A 19,755-nucleotide genomic window follows, 5' to 3' on the forward strand; every position below is an offset into this window, starting at 1 on the left:
GCAGGCGGGGAAAGACAAAAGGGATGTACGCACACTCACACTCTGCACATGTTCACTGAACCCCAGGAGAGGGAAGTGGGACCTTTTCCACTAGCCCTATCCCCAAGCACACACACACCCTGCAACTGTGCCCACAGCCATTCTGTTCAGCCTTCACGACAAGAAAAGGCCCCCTGGGAGGCACCAAGCCAAGTGAGTCCCCTGGTGTGGGCTCAACAGGCAGCCACGGGTGGGGAGCACTTTGCTCTCTCCTTGAGCAATGAGCACCAGGAACTTTCCACTGGCCACACGTGGACAGAAAGCTGAAAGGTTGCACTGATCTTATCAATCCCTACCTTAGCCGCCTCCACCACCACAGAGAGGAGGAGGTTATTTTAGCCTCACCCACATCCGTTGCCACAGGGAGGATAGAAGCACCACAGCAGCTCTCCTCAAAATAGCATTGTGCCTTCAGGCTGAAGGGGCTTTCCAAAAGCCAGAGCCTGCCAGGCCACTAGGCAGTGTGGGCTTCAAAGGGACTTGGTCTGCAGCAGAAAGAGCTTCCAGTCCCCTCAGAGACTACAGGTGCCTGTGGGTCACTGAGTCAAACCAAAGGGGTCCTTAGCCAGGATCCTGTCATCACTCACGCTGTACCACAACAGGAGCATGGATTCCCCTCTCCCCAGCTGCACACCCCCGCCAGGTGGCCCCACAGGAGACGTGCCAAGGTCTGACATGGAACCCTATGCATCCTGGTCATGCCCCTGGTGCTATTTCCCCATGATTTTAGTTTTATTCCCTTAATGACAGTGAATGCTGCAGAAGACAGAATCTGGATTCAAGATGCTTTTAACAGATTGGAAAACTGAGCCCAAACTAACAAAATTAATTTCAATAGGGGCAAATGTAAGGTTCTGCACATAGGCAGGAAGAACCAGGTAAAGAAATATAGGACTGGGGACACCTGGCTTACCAGTGGCACATGTGAAAAGGGTCTAGGGGTCTTAGCATAGAATCATAGAATGGCAGAGTCGGAAGGGACCCAAGGGTTATCTAGCCCACCCCCCCTGCAATGCAGGAATCTCAGCTAAAACATCCCTGGCAGAGGGCCATCCAACGTCTGCTTTAAAAACCTCCAAGGAAGGAGAGACCACAACTTCCACTGTTGGGCAGCTCTTAATGTCAGAAATTTCTTCCTGATAATTTGTCAGAATCTCCTTTCTTGTAACTTGAAGCCACTGGTTCAAGTCTACTCTGGTTCAAAAGGCTCCTCTCCAAAGCAGAAAAACCAATCTTGCTCTCTCTTCCCTGTGGCAGCCCTTGAGATATTTGAAAGTCGCTATAGCATCTCCTCTCAATCTCCTCTTTTCCAGACTAAGCATCCCCAGCTCCTTCAACCTTTCCTCATAAGGCTTGGTTTCCAGACCCTTGATCATCTTGGTTGTCCTCCTTTGCACAAGTTCTAGCTTGTCAACATCCTTCTTAAATGGTGGCACCCGGAATTGGATGCAGGATTCCAGGTGTGGTCTGTCCAAGGCAGAACAGAGTGGAACTATTTCCTTCCTTGATCTAGATCAGGCATCCCCAAACTGCGTCCCTCCAGATGTTTTGGCCTACAACTCCCATGATCCCTAGCTAACAGGACAAGTGGTTGGGGAAGATGGGAATTGAAGTCTAAAACATCTGGAGGGCTGAAGTTTGGGGATGCCTGATCTAGACACTATACTTCTGTTGATGCAGCCTAAAATAGCATCAGTTGGTTGTTGTTTTTTGCTGCTGCATCCATACTGTGGACTCATGTTAAGCACCCAATGATGGTGGTAGAGGAGACTCTTGAGAGTCCCATGGACTGCAAGAAGATCAAACCTATCCATTCTGAAGGAAATCAGCCCTGAGTGCTCACTGGAAGGACAGATCCTGAAGCTGAGGCTCCAATACTTTGGCCACCTCATGAGAAGAGAAGACTCCCTGGAAAAGACCCTGGTGTTGGGAAAGATGGAGGGTACAAGGAGAAGGGGACGACAGAGGACGAGATGGTTGGACAGTGTTCTCGAAGCTCCAAACATGAGTCTGACCAAACTGTGGGAGGCAGTGGAAGACAGGAGTGCCTGGTGTGCTCTGGTCCATGGGGTCACGAAGAGTCGGACACGACTAAATGACTAAACAACAACAAGCACCCAATGAGAGCAGACAGAGGCATCTTGACTGGGCTGCCGATTTGGAAGAGAGGAAACCTGTCTGACCACAGACACTGTTCAGACTTGGACTTGCATCCCATGTGGAGCTGAGTGGTTCCAGAGATGTCTGTCTCTCGCGTATCCTGTTTGACCAGCAAAGGGGAAAGATCTGCCCTTCCGGTTCCCGAGGAAGACCCCCACTAAGAGCTCCTCCAACAGGACTTGCTCAGAGGAGGAGGGAGTCTGTTCAAAGGGGCTGTGGGACACACTCTTCCTGCTTGGGAGCAAAAGGGCAACTCCCTGGTGATTCCGCAGAGGTCCAAGGGCAGCGCATGGGCCGTGCCACAGGGTGGTTTGAAAGACAGGGGGAAGGAGCCATAGTCAGAAAAAGGCAGACAGAACGACTATAGGAAGTTGGAGCCCAAGTCCCCTGGTTGAAGCATTTGTGGGCTGCTTAGCTGAGACAACTGAAAGGGTTTAAGGATTACCGATACATAAAGCAAGCCAGGGAGATGGGGAGAATGCTTCCCTCTTTCTCTCAGGGCCACCCAGTGGAAATGGACTACAAGAAAAGGACTACTTCTTCACACGTGTAATTAGCTTGTGGAATGCATTGCTCCAATCTGTGATTGTGGCCACAAGCTTAACATAGTTTTAAAGGGGGAAACTAGTGCAATTCATGGTTCTATCACAGGTATAGAGAGCCTCCATGTTCAGAGGCAGTCTATCTCTGAATACTAGTTGAAGGAGAACAAGCCATGTGGGTGAAAGCTGCTGGCTTCATGCACTGTTTGTGGCCTTCCTGGAGGGGCAGTGGCGGCCACTTGGCCGGTCACTGTGGAGAGAAAGCAGAACACTTGGCTAGGAGGACCTAGCGGACCCTCCTCAGCCCAATCCAGTCAAGCTCTGAGGTCCTTAACTCAAGGTTTTAGGGGACCCACTTCAGCATGAACAAAAGCATGCCAGCCTTCAAGCCCCACTTCATCCAGAAGAATGAAGAAGAGTTTCACATTGTACGTTTTATCCGCTAGTTATCAATACAAACTATCTCACGACAGCAACCTGAAGAGAAGCCAAGCCAAATTTTCCCCTGGGCACAACAGAGGAATCACAGAGTTATAATAATAATAATAATAATATTTTTATTCTTTACACCCCGCCCATCTGGCTGGGTTTCCCTCTTGAACTGACCTGGAAAGGAGTTCTGTGTAACTGGAAAGGCTGCACTCCTCTAAGCTGACAAACGCCACAATCCTACACACACTTCCCTGAAGTCAAAGGGGCTTACTTTTGAGTAGCCTGCAAAGGATTGCATGTTGATACACTGCCTCCCTCCTCCTCCTCCTCCTCCTCCTTTGCTTCATTTAGGGTGTTTTAGGGTAGGCGATTGTTTGCATCATGGCAAACACACAGGGCAGCTTTTGCCCTATTTAGCTGCTGCTTCATCTTTTGGAGAGCCAGGGACCTGCTGGAACCTCCTTGATGCCCAACTGGACCCCAAGGCCAAGGTGCCAGAAAGAGGTGGGGGACCTAGAGGGGTAGCTCGTCCTCCCTCCAGGTCACAATCTCATCACTCCAAAGCCACAGGGTCAAAAGGTTGAGAGTGAAAGACCCCTCTGCAAGAGGCATCCCACACACCGCAAGAGGCACCCTCAGAGCACAGTGTGGCAGAAGCAGGGCTGCCCCTTAGGAACTCACTGTGGGGGAAGCTCCCAAGAAAGGCCGCTTGGACGCATTAGGGGAGATCAGGCGGTCCAATTAGTGGCTGGCTGGTAATAAGGGCACTAGCAATGGGGCATCTGTAGTCAAAGGCAGCATCCTTTTGACTAGCAGCCACTGGTGGAGACAAACAGAATAAAGCTGGACTCCTACCATCCTCCGCCACCTGCTTGCCCTGCTTCTGTGAGATTCCCAGGAGCCTCTTGCTAGACATGGGATGAAGGCAGCATGTAAGGCTGGGAGGGAGTTCCTTCTGAACCCTCAAAAGACAATTCTCTCTCTCCCTCTCTCACACACGCAAACAACGAGACCAAATCAATATGCAACAAGAGACGGCGCTGTGCGGTTGAGCTTGCTTCCCTGGATCGAATCTCACTTCAGCTACAAAGTCACCAGAGCTGCCACCCAGTCAGTGCATGGGGACTAGGGCACCAATTCAAGGGAAAACAGTGAGGCTGACTTCCCTGAGTCAGCCCACCTAGGCAAGCCAGCCTCTCCCAACAAGGGAGTGATGAGACTAGAAGAGCCTGTCTGCAGCCGGATAAGGTCGACTGGGCCCCGTCTAGCCCAGCCTCCTTTCCTCACAGGGGCCAAGCACAGGATCTGAGTGCCATGGCAGGGCTCGACCGCCTTGGGATCCCCACCAAGCAGCATTCAGGGGCATTCCCTGCCCTGACAGGGGAGGGAGAACACTCAGCCCGGGGTCCAAGCCTTCAGATGATGCAGGGACAATCAAGGAGGTCACCCCCGACTCCTCTTAGAAAGCCCAGTCAGCCCCCCAGAGGAGTGGGGCAGGTCCACAGAATTATCCAGCCCTGGCTGGGAGAAGTGTGGGCGCTTCCGAGCACCAAAGCCAGTTCTGTGGGGTGCTGCTCCCGTCTCTTCTCAACTGGAGAAGGCCACACTCCTTGAACCTCGCGCACACCTGCTCCTGGGTTCGCATGCAACCGACCTGCCGGTAGCGCTGCTCCGAGCACACTCTGCACAGTCCGCTGAATCGGCTCATGTCCGCGGCCTGGAGCCTTGCAGCCGGACCAGGCAAAGCTAAACCATTCCCAGCTCTCCTTGGCGAGCGCAGAACAGAGGCCCCCTGCCCGCCTGCCTTCTGGCAGCTGAGAATAAGCCTCTGTGATCCTGGCATGGCCGCCCATGAGAACCCAGGAGCTGCTCAGCAAAAGAATGGCAGGAAGCCACCCCTCACCTCCCGGGCAGCTCTCACTGCCATGTGCTGCTTTATGATAAGCAGAGAGGCTTCCTGAGAACTCGAGGGGAAGAGGGAGAGAGAGAGGGAGAGAGAGAGTCAAGCTCCTGTCAGCTCTTTCACCCAGGCGGCCTTTGTTCACCGAGGCAAATCTCCCCGGCACACGGACACGGCCCAGGTTCTCACAAACAGTCAGAGGATGTCGGAGGGGGCCTTCCACTAGTGCTGTAAAAAAGGGTGGGGGGCTTACATTCACATTCATATGGGGAGAGTGGAGGAGAAAGGGTAAGGACTGCAAGTAACCAAGGAAGGAAAGAAGATGCCCAGAAAAATCCTTCTCTTTAACTCTCTCTCACACAAGTAAACTCTTTACTGATGGGGATCTGCAAATCAGACCAGTTCATGGCTAGCTGCGTAAGAGGAAAAAAGCAACCCAACCGCTGAGCCTTCCTAAGCATGCGAGGGAGGGGCAGCCTTCTGACTCCTGCCTGCCTGTGCCCATGAGAAAGGAAAAGAACAGATAGTGGTGACTGTAGTGAAATGGCTGGCATCCATCTGTCTCAGGAGACAATGCAGGAGTGTGCCTTTGGGGGTGTGGTCAAGCTGGGAGAAAGTTACATGCCTGCTGTGGCTGCTGTAGAGACTGATACAGGAATGCTGCCAGGGATGTCAAAGCAAGGAGAGTCTCGTGCTTCCTCTCCTTCCCAGCAGGCAGGAGCATGCGAAACAAACACTTGCAAAACAGCAGGCGGGAAGTGCAATTTGCAGCAGGATTTTCACTGCAACAGTCCTCCTCCCTGTGGGCAGGTGAGGGAGGATGGTGAGGCACCCCAATCTCCTCAACATCATTGCAAAAAGCACCTTCTGACTGGCTGCCCCCTTCATGGGTGTTTAGCAGGAGCAGCTGAATATGATCAAGGCACCCACTTGCTCCCTGCCTTGGGAAAGGTGGTTGTTGAGCCCTGCCTCCCACACCTGCATGCTCCTACCTTGAGCTGCTCCATGTTCTCGTCCTGCTGCTGCTTCCCCAGTAACGCCACCACCGCAGCTGGCCTGGCCAACATCAGCTCTGCAAAACAATAGGAAGGAATCTGTCCATCACATCTGCAGCAAAAAGAGGGAAGGCCTGACCTCCCTGTACTGAAATATCCTGCTTTACATGCCTAATGTCCACTGAAGTTGCCAGAACAGCTTCTCATTATCTGCGCAACTTGGGGCAGACTTGATCCTGGGGGGGGGGGGCAACGGAATTAGACACATTACACACTGACTCAGCTGCGGGGAGCTATGTAATATAGGAGTCTCCTCCTCTCTGCCCTCTTCCACCCCTATCACAAGGGTGAGAGTTTCTGCTATTTGTTACTAGTGTCCAATGGTTCTGCAAAATGTACCCACATGGCTTCCAATGACAGGAATATCTAACCCTGCAATAATAAACCTAAGTGTGAAACAAAAACAATGCAAAAATACAAAACACTGCAACGCAGCAGCACTAAAACAGCTATATTAGTAAAGTAGAACAATTCTTTAAAGCAGCTGGTTTTTCTTTGGTTATCTTAGAGATTTGCATTCATTCATCAGTTGACCCCAGAGTGATTTACAACAGGAGCTTTCTGGCTTAAAAACAACCACAACAGCTTGTCCCAAAACAGGAAGATCCCCCAAGGGGAGGCATTCCACGGTTTTGGACCAGCACTGAAAAGGCTTCGTTTCCTGTATTTGCCCACAAAGATGGGATGAAGATCAGGACCACAGAATATGATTTTAAAGCATCGGCAAGATGTTTACAGTATAAGAATATTTACAAACAGCCAATTCAAGATGGTATACAGGAAAATCATTATAGAACCCTAAAACTTTAAAATCTTAAAATTATAGAACCATAAATTACTGAACAAATGACCAGCTATTAATCAAATTAATTTACTGAAGTGCTTGGTAGAATATAGGAGAAAGGAGAATAGGGAAGAACAGGCAAATCAATGGGCAAATGGATATTCTGATACAACTCAACAGTGCCACCTAGAGCACCAGTGATTCTCACCCCTGCAGGGGACCCGAATGGACAGCATATTGTCTCTGAAGAAGCGTCTCCAGCGGTTGAGACCTCCTAAGCAATGCCTCAACTGGCCTGAACCACCATGCCTCTTGAAATGTCAGAGAGGAGGAATTTTCGGGTTGGCCAAAACACAACATTGCAACGGGGTGGTGCTGTAGCTGAGTGGGCAGACCACCTGCTTTGCATGGGGTTTGATCCCCAATGGCACTTCCCGGACGGATTGGGAGAGAGACCCTGCCTGAAGCCCTGGAGAGCCATTGCTGCCAGTCAATATGGGCAATATTGAGCGACATGGACCCAAAGGGTCTGACTCAGCTTAAACCAGCACCCCATGTTTCTCTGTAGAGCAACCAGTGATGTCAGAGGTGAGGCCTGTTTTGCCACACAGCCAACAGGCAGCCTGTCTTGGAAGAGAGACCCGCCAGGCTCAAATGCCCATAAATACATAAGATGTTACTACCTTCAACCTTTGCCTTCCTCCAAACATCAGAATTCCAAAGATGCTCCGCAGGGAACTCTGAACATGTTCCCAAGCCCATGACTGCTTAAGCAGGTAAAAGGCAACCAGCCAAGTTAGACTGACTTGTAATTGTTTACAGTGGTACCTCAGTTTACGAACTTAATCCATTCTGGAAGTCCGTTCTTAAAACGAGGCATGCTTTCCCTAATGAGGCCTCCTGCCACCGGTGCCCTTCCACCGTCGGATTCCATTCTTAGACCAAGGTAAAGTTCGCAAACCAGGACACTATTTCCAGTTTTGCGGAGTTCATAAACCAAATCGTTCATAAACAGGACTGTTCTTAAACCGAGGTACCACTGTACTTACAAGCCTGTGTTGTGTGTGAGAAATGCCTTTCCTTTTCCCACATTGTTAGTACAGTGGTACCTCTACTTACGAATGTTTCTACTTACGAATGTTTCTACTTACGAACGGAGCTCCGTCCGCCATCTTGGATGCAGTTTAGATAGGATTTTTTCTACTTACGAATTTTTAGATAGGGTTGCTTCGACTTACAAATTTTTTCTCACAATGAATTCCTATGGGATTCGACTTACATTTTTTTTTGACTTACGAATGTGCGTTCGGAACGCATTAAATTCGTAAGTAGAGGTACCACTGTATGATGAAAAATGTGCAAAGGGGGTACCTGGGGACTAGCCATTTTCTGAGCGATTCTTTGTTCCTCCAACTAGGCCAGGCGGGACGTGTACCTTCTGGTCGCCCAAGCAGCAGCCATGGAGGCCAGTCCAGAGCAGTCAGGGCAGGCTTGCCTGGGGGTCTTTCCCCTGCACAGTGTCCACAAGCTCTGCAACGGGACCCCAGGGGGAAACACATCCCCACCACCTTCCTCCCTTGAGGGAGGCCCACAAGCATCTCCCAGAGGGACCCACCTCTGCTGTGTTTCTGCCGCCGTGAAGCTGCCTTCAGGTGCTTTGTCCTGCCCAGGTCTTCCCCTAGAAGGTAGTACCATCCGCAGATCTCCTGCAGTTAGAAAGAGAGTCAATAGAAGGAAGCTGCAGGAGATCCCATACTTTTCTGGATTTAGAAATCGCTTCCCAGCTGTGTTGCTATTTGCTAGCAAAATGCACATCACTGTGCGTGTACGTGTGTGCGCAGACCCGCTCTCATCATTAAAGAAAACCAAGGTAGGGCCCCCCCACTTGCAAAGCCCAACGAAAGCCACCTGGGAAACCTTATCTGTGTTCTGTTCTGCAGCCCAGCTGACGGGATGGCGGAATGATGGGAGGGAATAAGAACCTGCTCTTGGGCTCATGTTCCGATTGCAGGTTTCCTGCAATGGAAATCTGGTGGGCCACAGTGAGAACAAGATGCTGGACAGGATGGGCCACTGACCTCACCCAGCAGGTTCTTCTTATGTTCAAACTGGACGTCTCCAAGGCTTCAATCTCCATCTTTGAAATGGGGATGTCGCTGAACCCCAGTTGCTGATCTGCCTTGAGGATGAACATCCCAATTGGCTTCAAATACTTTTCTAATTAAAGTTGCTATAGACTGCTGCATGTGGTTTATACGTTTTTATTTTAAAGTTGGCAGCAGAGGGCAGCACCCAATAATCTGCCCGCAGCTCTGACATGCATCTGGCTCCGGGTGGACAACACATTCTCTGCTCCCCAATTTATTTTATTTTATTTTAGTTTTTTTATTAAAAAAAACCCACCTAGTTACGGTTGCTGTTGGTTTAATGGGGTGTTGTTGTTTTTTGGAGGGGAGCCAATTTCAGGAGGCACTGGGGTGGAGGTGAGGTCCTGGCCAAAAGCCCTGCTGTGCTGGCAGGAGACCTTGTGCAGGGCTTCCTCTAAGGGGTCTCATGAGTAGAATCCCACCCGGGGTTCCATTTAGGCATCACGACGGCATGGAATTTCCACGTTCAGAAATAGCAAACTAGTTTTTGATATGGGGGGGGGGGGTTCAGTGACAGCACACACCAAATCCCACCTCTATAGAGAGGAAACTGCATGCCCTGCAACAGGCCCAGACCCAGGATTCTCTCGCCTGCTTAATACCGTACATCTCCCCAGCCCCAAACCCCTGTCCAGCTTGGGAAGACGTCAGCAACCCTCCCCACCCCCGTAAGGCAAAGACTGGTGCGCTGCTGCTGCTGCTGCTGCTGTCATGCCTCATCTCTTATTGCCATCACCACAGAGATATTAAAGCATGAGGGGCTTCCTCCTCCTTGGGTCAATTAGCTGTGCCACAGCTGTGTCCCCACCGCACAAGCCAGGAGGGTGGGAGGCTCCTCCGTACCTTGTCTGGGCTCAGCAGGGTCTTCACGCCAAAACTCATGCAGCCGAGGAGTTCACTCTGCCTGTGGGGAGAAGGAATCCCGAAACAGAGTCATGGAGATCAGGGCTGCCGCTGCTCCCACGCTCCTGCTGGGGGCTCTGGCCGTTTTGTCTCCCCTGCAAGGAGATCTGGGCATTGAACCAGAGCGAGGAGACACTTTGGTCTGTACCTTCCAAGCTCCTCACACACTTGTCTGGCCCCAAGTGACGTCTTTTGGACATCACCAGGCTCCCGTCGGCCATGCAGGTTGGCAAAGTTCCACAGCACACAGGAAGCTGTCCATGTGCCACGTGGCCTCACTCAGTGGACCCTGTGTGGACCCTGAAGAGGAAGAGGAGGTACCCCCCCATATGTGTCTGGGTGGAGAAGGCAGCTGCAGAGGACTTGCCTAGCTAAGGCAACTTTGGTTGGTTGTTTGTAAGTCGCTTTGGGTTGCCCTGGGCAAGATAACACAACTAACAAATTTAATAAGGAATAGGAATAGGAATAGCTGAGTCAGCTGCCCCAAAGAGGGAGACTCTGAGGGAAATGGAGCCTACCACTGGATAGCTCAGTTGGTTAGAACTCAGTGCTGATAACACCAAGGTCGCAGGTTTGATCCCCATATTTGAGGGGGTAGATGTTCCTCAGGGTCCCTTCCAGCTCTGTGACTTGAACATCAGAACCAGCAGCTTTAAGGTCCTCCCGTCCCTCACCCTGCCACACCCAGTATCTGTCAAAGAGCTCCGAATGGCCAGGGGGCCCGCCAAAGCCCCAGAGCTCTGTGGAAGAAGGGCCTGGGCTAGACCTGCTCTGGGGTAATGTAAGAGCTGGGACACATTACATAACAATGCCTAGGAAGAGCCCGACTGCTAGAGCACACCAATGTTGGTTGACCCAGCGCAGGGTTTTATGTGAGAAGAGCCATGCTGTGTCAGACCCAGAGCCCAGTATCCACTGGGAAGCTCATTAAGCAGGGCTTGAAGATGACTGTCTGCTCCTGTTGCAGCTCCCCAACAACCAGGACTCAAAGGCAGGCTGCCTGCAAGAAGAGAGGTTCCTTGTAGCCATTGTGACTAACAGCTGTTCTGCTTCTATATATGCTGATAGTAAGAGCTGTTCAGCAAGGGAACGGATTCTCTTGGGAGGGGGTGGGCTCTCCTTCCTTGGAGGTTTCCAAGCAGAGGTTGGATGGCCACCTGTCAGGGATGCTTTAGCTGAGATCCCTGCATTGCATGGGATAGAACTGGATGACCCTCAGGGTCCCTTCCAACTCTACAATCTTATGATCATTTTAGAAAGGTTTCAGGCTGCAGGGGCTGCTGGAAATGCCTAAGGCCCACGGCCAGCCAGAATGAGTAAGCCCTGCTGGACTAGCCAGGGCTCCATTCAGGGTTCTGGGAGGGGTGAGGCCGAGTCCAGGGGCCACCATTTTCAGGTGAGATTCAATCGGATACCAGAAAATTCAGATTGCAGAGTTACAGTTGGTTGGGGGCTCTTGCACAACAAACTCACATCCGCAAAAGATAGGTCTTTCTGCGACAAGGAAAGTGATGGGAAAACATACTGGAAAGTGTAGGATGTCAAATCAGGACGATGCATGCTTCATAAACAGGTTGTCCGGAAGCACCCTGAGGTCCTAGCAAAACCCCAATGCGCTGATCCAACTCTCTGGTGCTGACATGGCTGGAAACGCAATTCTGGTTCCATAATGGAAAGGCACAACAGGCAGGGCAGGCTCACTAGGTGGGGGCCCCTACCTGCCACTCACTTTAACACCTAAACTAGCAGATCCCCTCTCGTTCAGCCACACTTGCTTTAAACATTCTCTCATCCTTTAAATACTGAGCATATACTATCTTTTCTTTAGTTAGTGAGTTACAACAGCCAGATACAACCCAAAGCCTGACACTTGGTGATGATGCCTACAATTTTAATGTGGTAAAGTAGGTATTATTATTATTTTTAAAAACTGGCTCTTTGAAATATTTGGACAAGGCTGGATGTTCAGTTAGTCATGTCATTTGGTGGGGAAAAACACAGGAGATATTTATTCAGTGTCAGAAAGAGGCGACATATGAAATTCCAAGACGAATCTCGTCAGCGACACTGTAAATTCATCCTGCAGTTTCTATAAATACCAAATGGATTTATGTTTTCGCTCTCTTTCCCCTCTCGCACGCTGTTCACTATCAGATTACACATACAGATGACATCACCACCCTAATCAAAAGGTCACACCACTATGGTGGCTTACAAAATAAATTATCTTAAGAAGCACCATCTTCATCCGTCTCTCAAAGGACAGCAGGAGGAACATGCTGAGCAAACTTTTATCCACAGAGAGGGAGTTCATGCTCAGCATTGGGGGCTGTGGTGGAAAAGCCCCTGTTCCTTGCAGATGCTAATCGACCCCTTTTGTTAGATGGAGCGACACACACACACACAATCTGCTCAAAAGACCTCAAATGCTGGGGCCAAGGCAGGGTGCCATAGGAGAAGCCGGTCCTGAGCTAGGCAGGCGGACCCTGCTCTTCCCTCAGAGGCCTTGAGCCGAACCCTGAGTCCTGTGACTCTGGAGCCAATCCCACAAAGGCTACTCACACGCAAGGGAGCAGCTTCTGCTGCAACACCACTCACATGACAACAACCAAAGGCTCAACGGTGTTGTAGTCTCGCAGCTGCATCTTCCTTACCTGGAATTCCTTGGCTGGTTCCACACAGTGACCAGCAGGCGCTTCCGCTCATCTTCCTCTGGCAAAGGGCTGGAACACAAAGCAGAAAGGATGCGACCATGAGCCCCTGGGGGTAGCAAGGACCCCGTCCCGACTGAGACTTCTCCCTCAGACCCTCTCACACTGACTTGGCTACCTGTGGCAGAAATCCAGAGCTGGCCGCAGCTTATGGATGCTTCTGATCTGGGTACGTATTTCCAGCTCACATTATTTATTCCAATCCAACCCCCTCACCTAGCTCTGTCCTCAAAGAGGCTGGCCCAAGGGGAAGGTGTGCTTGAGCTGAGAAGGACAGCCAGCGTCCCAGAGGCAGAGCAGTTCAGATGGGAATTAACAAGCGCCATGAGAAGAGGATGCATGTCCACCAGAGGCACCAACACTGCTGCTCAAGACTGAGAATCCAACCCAGGAAGTTCAGGGCACTTGCCCCCGCCCCCATCATGCAACAGCACCCTTAGAGAAACCCTTTTTACCTGGTCCAAGTCCCCCCCACGACACCAAGGGCAGCTCAGAGCCCGGGAGAAGCTGTCTAGTTCAGAAACTCCAACAGTGGGGAGGGCAGGAGCCTAGCGCTTGTGTGTGTGTGTGTGTGTGTGTGTGTGTGTGTGCACGCACGCACACACACACACACAGACTGACAGTCACAGACAAGTCAGCTTTGTGCACGGGGCTGAGGCATTTGAGCGGCAAGGAAACAGCAGAATAGTGTCTGTCGCTCTTCATCTCATGGCAGCAGCTCCCCATGCGTGAGGCAAGTTGTGCTGAGGCATAATAGCTGACAAGAGATGGGGGGGGGGAGGTGAGGAGAGGGAGGGAGAGAAAGATTGAGAGTCAGAGAAGCAAGGCAAGTCCTAGCACACTTTCTCTGGCTCAGGGTGGGCTCTGGGACACGAGAGGGGTGTGAGAGAGAGAGAGGGGGGGGAAGCAGCTGACACCCCCATCCCCATACTCACAAGAGGAAATGCTCATGGAAGACAGGGCATTTGCTGTCCAGCACAGTCCTGGTCCTCTGCCTGCACTTCCGATCTGTCTCCGGCACAAGCGACACCTTCATTTGGAGAAGAAGAGAAAGAGCATTGCTGTTATTGTGTGTTAACCCTCTTCTGGCTAGAGCAAGCTTCCAGCCAACACACCTAGATGAGTGGGAAACCGGCGGCTTTGAAATGGGGAAAAAAACCTCACCTGGATGTCAAAGCATGAATGGAACCCACAACGAAATGTCACTGCTGGCTTTTAAAATCCCATGCTGGATTTTTGGGTGGGGGGGGGGGGGAGAAGGGGACAGACAGCCTTCATTTTGTGAAGTTATCCAGATAAGCCCCCTAGCTTTGGCTCAGTTCCACAGAAGTGGTGGAATCCTAAGGCTGGGTAACACAAGCAGCAAGGCTGAGAGGGCCAACGAGGCACAGATGGAGCCAGGGGCCACTCACAGTGCCCCTCACCAGAGGATGCTCCTTTTAGGATTGCACCTGCCACAATTAACCTTTGCAATCCTCACTCCAGAAAAGCAGAGGCAGCAGCAGCAGCTGCAAGATCCGCAGCACCAAAGAGCCGGCTGAGATGCAGCAGAGCTTCCTGCATCCCACACTTGCTCAGACTTCTGCTGGCAAAGAGAAGGAAGGGTTTGGTTTCTTTAGAGATGCATGTAGCAAAAATCAATGGCTACAGACAACTTAAGTCAGCAGCTTGGCAAGAAGGAGGGCCTGCCCTCCTCCTCCTCCCCTGCTCCTTCAGGGGAATCCACCCACCACGAAAGATTACTGTCTCGACATCAGCACCCCTCCTGAGGGTGGCAAGCCTACCTTGACAAAGGAGTCACAAATCCGGTACTCCTTCCCCATCAGGCCCTTGGCTTCCATGACTGGGGGACAGGGAAGAGAAAAACAGAAGAAGAAATTGCATTGAAACGGGAACAGAAGCAGCGTATTTTGCTGAGAGCAGGGGGGAAAAGGGTAAAATTGGGATTGCTAACCCAGCGCCCCAAAAGGCATTCAGTGGAGTCCCCAGAAGGGGTCTCAGACTCTGAGCTTTCATTAAAAAGTCTCCAGCTCTCCTAGAACAGGAGTGAAGAAGCAAAAACTGCAGGTCCCCATCATTAACTGTACCTTTTTATTTGTGACCGCAGCCATTTTGTGACTGGTGCTATCAGAATCTTCTCAAAATTCCATATATGCCCCCGGACATGGAAAGGTTGGTGACTGCTGGATGCACTGAGAGACTGTGCACTCTCTCACTCTGTCTCTCTCACACATACACCCTGCAGCTTCCAGCCTATTTGGTCTGCCTAACTCACTCAGCCCTTGACTCCACAGCTCCCTGCTGACTCAGCATAATGCCCCAGCCCCTCTCCTCTCCTCATGGAGATAGCCCTGCCTCCCCCTTAATTTGAGCTTGGGAATCAAACCACCCAGCGATTGATGCATTCCACCATCCTCCATAAAAGAAGGAATTTGGTACCAGAATGGCACAGAATTCAGCATCCTGAGAATCTCAGCTGTTCTTTTTTGTTTTGGGTATTTTTGTGTCTATGGATGCAAATATAGACTTGAAAGTGTGCGGGGAAAACATGGTGAACAAAGCACATCCACATTACAAACTGGATCTGGTCTAAACACCTCCAGGGTTCCTCCTAAAGACACCTGAGGAGTGTAGTTTTGGGAGGGCACTGTTGACCCATCAGCCTAAGCAGATGGTGAGCTAAACTGGTTTGGCACTAAAGAGAAGAGGGATTCAGGGAAGCTCCCATTGTGGTCAGGAATTGCGCTTCGTATCGCCCACTGCCTTTCATGCAGCAGAAGCAGGATAATCTATGACAAAATCTTCTCTTATAACAACAGTGTGTAAAGGCATGCAGATTTAGCTTGGTCTGCAAAATAACAGGTCCAGGGTTTATCTTTTTGTCGCCAGAGTTTTGTTTTCTTCCCAGCACCCCATCCTGCTTTCCTTCCTGGAACTTGCTCTGAGCACCAGGGCTCAACCCTGGAAATGTGCATCATGTGTTTTTTGAAAAGAAAGAGGGCCTCTGACCACGTGCAGCATACCTTCCCATGGCAGCTATAGAGCACATGACAACCTACAGGCTCAGCTCAGGCCAAGGGGTCTTCCACCTGGCCTTGAGCCCCTTTCCTTAGAAGCTGACCCACTGGCTGCAAAGGGGAGAGAACAGGATCCGGTCCCAGCCCCTTCACCAAGCCCCTCTTCATGCACCCCTGGGTGGCGGTGACAGCAGCAAAGGGTCCTGCCATTCAGGGAGGGAGGCAGGGGGAAGCAGGACCCCACCCCATGGATTTCAGCTCACACGGTTTATTCTGCAGGAGCCCAAGTGGCCCAGGCTGTCAGGTCAGGACTGGGGAGATGAGAGTTCAGCCACAGGGGACTTTGAGCCAGTTTTAAGGCTCACCTACCCTACAGGGTTGTTGTTGTTGAGAATAAAATTGGGGAAAGAGAATCATGTGCACAGCCCTGGGAGTTATGGTGGAGGAGGGCAGGCTGCAAAGGCAATAAATTAATGCTCCTGGCCTGCTAACAGCCAATGCTTAGAGGAGTGACTTACAGCTACAATTAAGATGACAAAAAACGAGTAGGTCTGCATGCCAAATGAACAACTCATTTTGCTTAAGAAAAAAAAGGGGAGAGAGAGAGAATTGATGTCTGTGGATAACACTGCAATATTTGCCATGTAATAAAAGGAGTAACCACAAGACATGTTCTCAAAGCACGCTGGTTTTCTGGGCAACCTATTTTTCAATCGATCCGAAGTCTGCCACTTTAAACCTAGCAGAGAACAACCCCCACCCACCCCCCTCACAATTTGCTGAAATGAGTTTAAACCCCTCTGCCTGCAGCTGCCTGCCACCCCACGACTAAGGATCACTGGCAGGAAAGAAAGCAGAAGAGGGGAAGAAGGATTTATAGATGCCGGTGTGTGTGTGTGTGTGTGTGTGTGTGTGTGTGTGTGTGTGTGTGTGTGTGTGACAAGCATGTAATGTTTTCTATTAGTAAAAGCCTACTAAAAATACCCAGGCCTGAGCATTTGGTTGGAGGCAGGCGCAGCTCCACTTCCAGATGCCAAACTGCATTTCATGCGCCTGACTTCCTCCTGCTCGCCATGACAGGATCTGTGCTGGAGGCACAAAAGCACCATCAAGCTAAATATCAAGAGGCTGCATTTTGATTTTAGCTCAGTCTCATCCTTCCGCAGCTGTGCCACGACCACAGCGGAGGAGAGGCTGGAGTTTCTCTGGGCAGGGCTGCAGAATCCAGACTCCATCCCCACCCTGCACTTGCTCCCCCCCATGGAAGAAAGAGCCAGGATGCTCTTCTGCACACGGCTGGGTCTGCCCTGGCTGAGTGAACTTTCTTTCTCTCTTACTTTGCCCATTCCAAGCACAGAAGTGGAACAGGAAGAGAAGCAGACACAGGGATTGCAAGTGGCAGGGATGTAAACCTCCCCACCCCACACCCCGGATGTACTTTTTTCCTTACTAAATCCTCAGAAGTGTCCACCAGCCAGAGCCAGGTGGAACATACTGCCTTGGGGCAGAGCCAGACACATAACAGGGATTCAGTGCTCCCCACACCCAACAATCCCATAGTCATGCACACAGCTGAGTGATGACCTATCCTGGTATTGTAACGCAAAACTCTGAAACTGGTCAGCTGCAGAGCAACAACAACAACAACAACAACAACAATTTATTATTTATGCCCCGCCCATCTGGCTGGGTTTCCCCAGCCACTCTGGGCGGCTTCCAGCAGAAATATTAAAATACAATAATTTATTAAACATTAAAAGCTTCCCTAAAAGACCTGCCCAAAGGCAACAAATCAAAACACAGAGAGGTTGAGCGAGATGAGCCAGGCAGGGCAGGGAATGTGAAACTTGAATGTTTCAAGGAACATCCAGTTATGTCAACATTCTTAAGCATAAAGCCCCATTTTAAAGCTGGGGGTCAGACACCCTCAGGAGATACTCATAGACCACCAGTAGAAAGCAAAGCCACCAATGCAGCTGGGGTGGTGGTGGAATGGCCACCCCCCCGAAAAGTGAACAGTTCAGCTACCCAACAGATGCTTCTCTCCACCAGTGTGGTGTAGTGCTTAAGAGCGGTAGATTAGTAATCTGGGGAACCGGGTTTGCATCTCCGCTCTTCCACATGCAGCTGCTGGATGACCTTGGGCTAGTCACACTTCTCTGAAGTCTCTCAGCCCCGCTCACCTCACAGAGTGTTTGTTGTGGGGGAGGAAGGGAAAATGAGATTGTTAGCCGCTTTTGACAGCCATCTGTCAGGAATGCTTTGATGGTGTTTCCTGCTTGGCAGGGGGTTGAACTGGATTGGCCCTTGTGGTCTCTTCCAACTCTATGATTCTATGAGACTCCTTCAGGTGGTTATAAAGTGGGATATCAAATCCAAACACACACACTTCTTCCACCTCCTCAGTTCCTTTGGCTTCCCAGGTTGCTTACTCACCATAGAGCTTCAGGTCTTTTCCTTCTGCGGTGATGGAGAGCTTCAGCTGCCCTAGAGGATACAAGAAAGGCTATGACTGAGAGTGTATAAAGAAGCTGGACTTCGAATCTGGGAGACACTGAGAACTACCTCAGGCAGAGACTCACTAACTGGCCTCAGTTACTCATCTGTGAAATGGGAACAATGGGGACTTGTATTAAATGCAACTAGATATGCAACTGGGGACAGCTATCTGGCTTCCATCAGAATCAATAAGTTTGTTCTCTCTCTCTCCTGCCCACACAAATTATGCACCACAGTCAGTTCTCCTCAGGAGAGGCATAAAAACTTAAGAAAAGTCCTACCGGGTCAGGTCAAAGGCCCATCCAGTCCTGTTCTCACATCGGCCAACCAGCTGCCCCAGTGGGAAGCCCAAAAGCAGGACATGAGCATAACAGCAACTTCTATTCAGAAGCATACTACTATCTCCAACCATTGTGGCTAGAAGCCACTAATAGTCTTATCTTTCATTAATTTGCCTCATCCTCTTTTAAAGTTGGTGGCCATCGCTGCCTCCTGTGTCAGAATTTAAATACATGCTGTGTGAAGAATTGAAGAATAATAGAATCTGAGAGTTGGAAGGGACCCAAGGGTCATCTAGTCCAACCCCCTGCAATGCACGAATCTCAGCTAAAGCATCCGTGACAGATGGCCATACAACCTCTGCATAAAAACCTCCAAGGAAGGAGAGTCCACCACTTTCTGAGGGAGCCCATTCCACAGCCAAACAACTCTTCCCATCAGAAAGTTATTCTGGATGTTTGTCGGAATCCCTCTTCTTGTAACTTGAATCCATTGGCTTGAATGCATTGGATATTTGAAGTTGGCTCGCATATCCCCCCTCTTTAGCTTTTATTGATAAATACAATACTCACAATACAATACTCACAAACGCAAAACAAAACACAAAACAAACTTATTATACATACATACATACATACATACATACATACATACATACATCTCCTTAATTTCTACAAAGGAAAACAATTAAACATACATTAGCAAAACAACAACAACAACAACATAAATTACAAAAGAGACTAAACATAAAAACTAAATCTTGACTTCCCTCCACCTATGTGTGGCTTCCTTTATTTCTTTTCTTCTTTTCGCTGTGTTATTGATGCAGCCTAGAATAGCGTTAGCTTTTTTGCTGCTGCATCACACGGTTGACTCATGTTAAGCTTTTGGTCCACCAAGACCACAAGCTTAAGAAGTACTTTCTTTTGTCTGTCTGTGGATGCCCATGAGGCCTAGAGTTAGGAGACAGGGAGAAAAACTTTTCTCCATCTGCTTTCTCCAATCCATGCATAACTTTATACACCTCTGTCATGTGGCCCCTTGCTAGCAGTTTCTAAAGCAAAAGGCCCCAGATGTTGTAATCTGAGTCACTCCAACCCCTTCCTTTTCCAAATCTACAATACCCTTTCTGTGGGGGCACAACCAGAAATGTACAAGTATGGCTGCACCATAGATTTGTATAAGGGAATTATGATATTGTCAGTTTCATTTCTAGTCTCTTTTCCTTATGTGCCTGGAGAGAACCAGTGGGGCACTCTGAATGCAAACACTATAGGAAGGACAGTG

General features: G+C 50.1%; 1 protein-coding gene across 4 annotated transcripts in view; it reads right to left on the bottom strand.

The window, feature by feature from the left end:
• The window catches only part of RGS3 (regulator of G protein signaling 3), a 68,554-nt gene that overhangs the window by 40,475 nt on the left and 8,324 nt on the right, over positions 1–19,755 (bottom strand). For 3 of the 4 annotated variants that reach the window (XM_035136222.3, XM_088674803.1, XM_088674807.1), the window contains 7 exons: positions 18,127–18,177; positions 14,458–14,516; positions 13,609–13,703; positions 12,617–12,685; positions 9,903–9,963; positions 8,528–8,618; positions 6,066–6,145 (listed from right to left, as the gene is read on the bottom strand). In XM_035136222.3, the coding sequence (XP_034992113.3) occupies positions 6,066–6,145; positions 8,528–8,618; positions 9,903–9,963; positions 12,617–12,685; positions 13,609–13,703; positions 14,458–14,516; positions 18,127–18,177 (506 nt within the window). Of the gene's footprint in view, positions 1–4,827; positions 5,099–6,065; positions 6,146–8,527; positions 8,619–9,902; positions 9,964–12,616; positions 12,686–13,608; positions 13,704–14,457; positions 14,517–18,126; positions 18,178–19,755 lie in introns of those variants that run through there. The other variant, XM_035136476.3, reaches the window with a different exon arrangement.

This window comes from Zootoca vivipara, chromosome 1 (assembly GCF_965207765.1).
Source record: "Zootoca vivipara chromosome 1, rZooViv2.hap1.1, whole genome shotgun sequence".
Taxonomy (NCBI): Eukaryota; Metazoa; Chordata; class Lepidosauria; order Squamata; family Lacertidae; genus Zootoca; species Zootoca vivipara.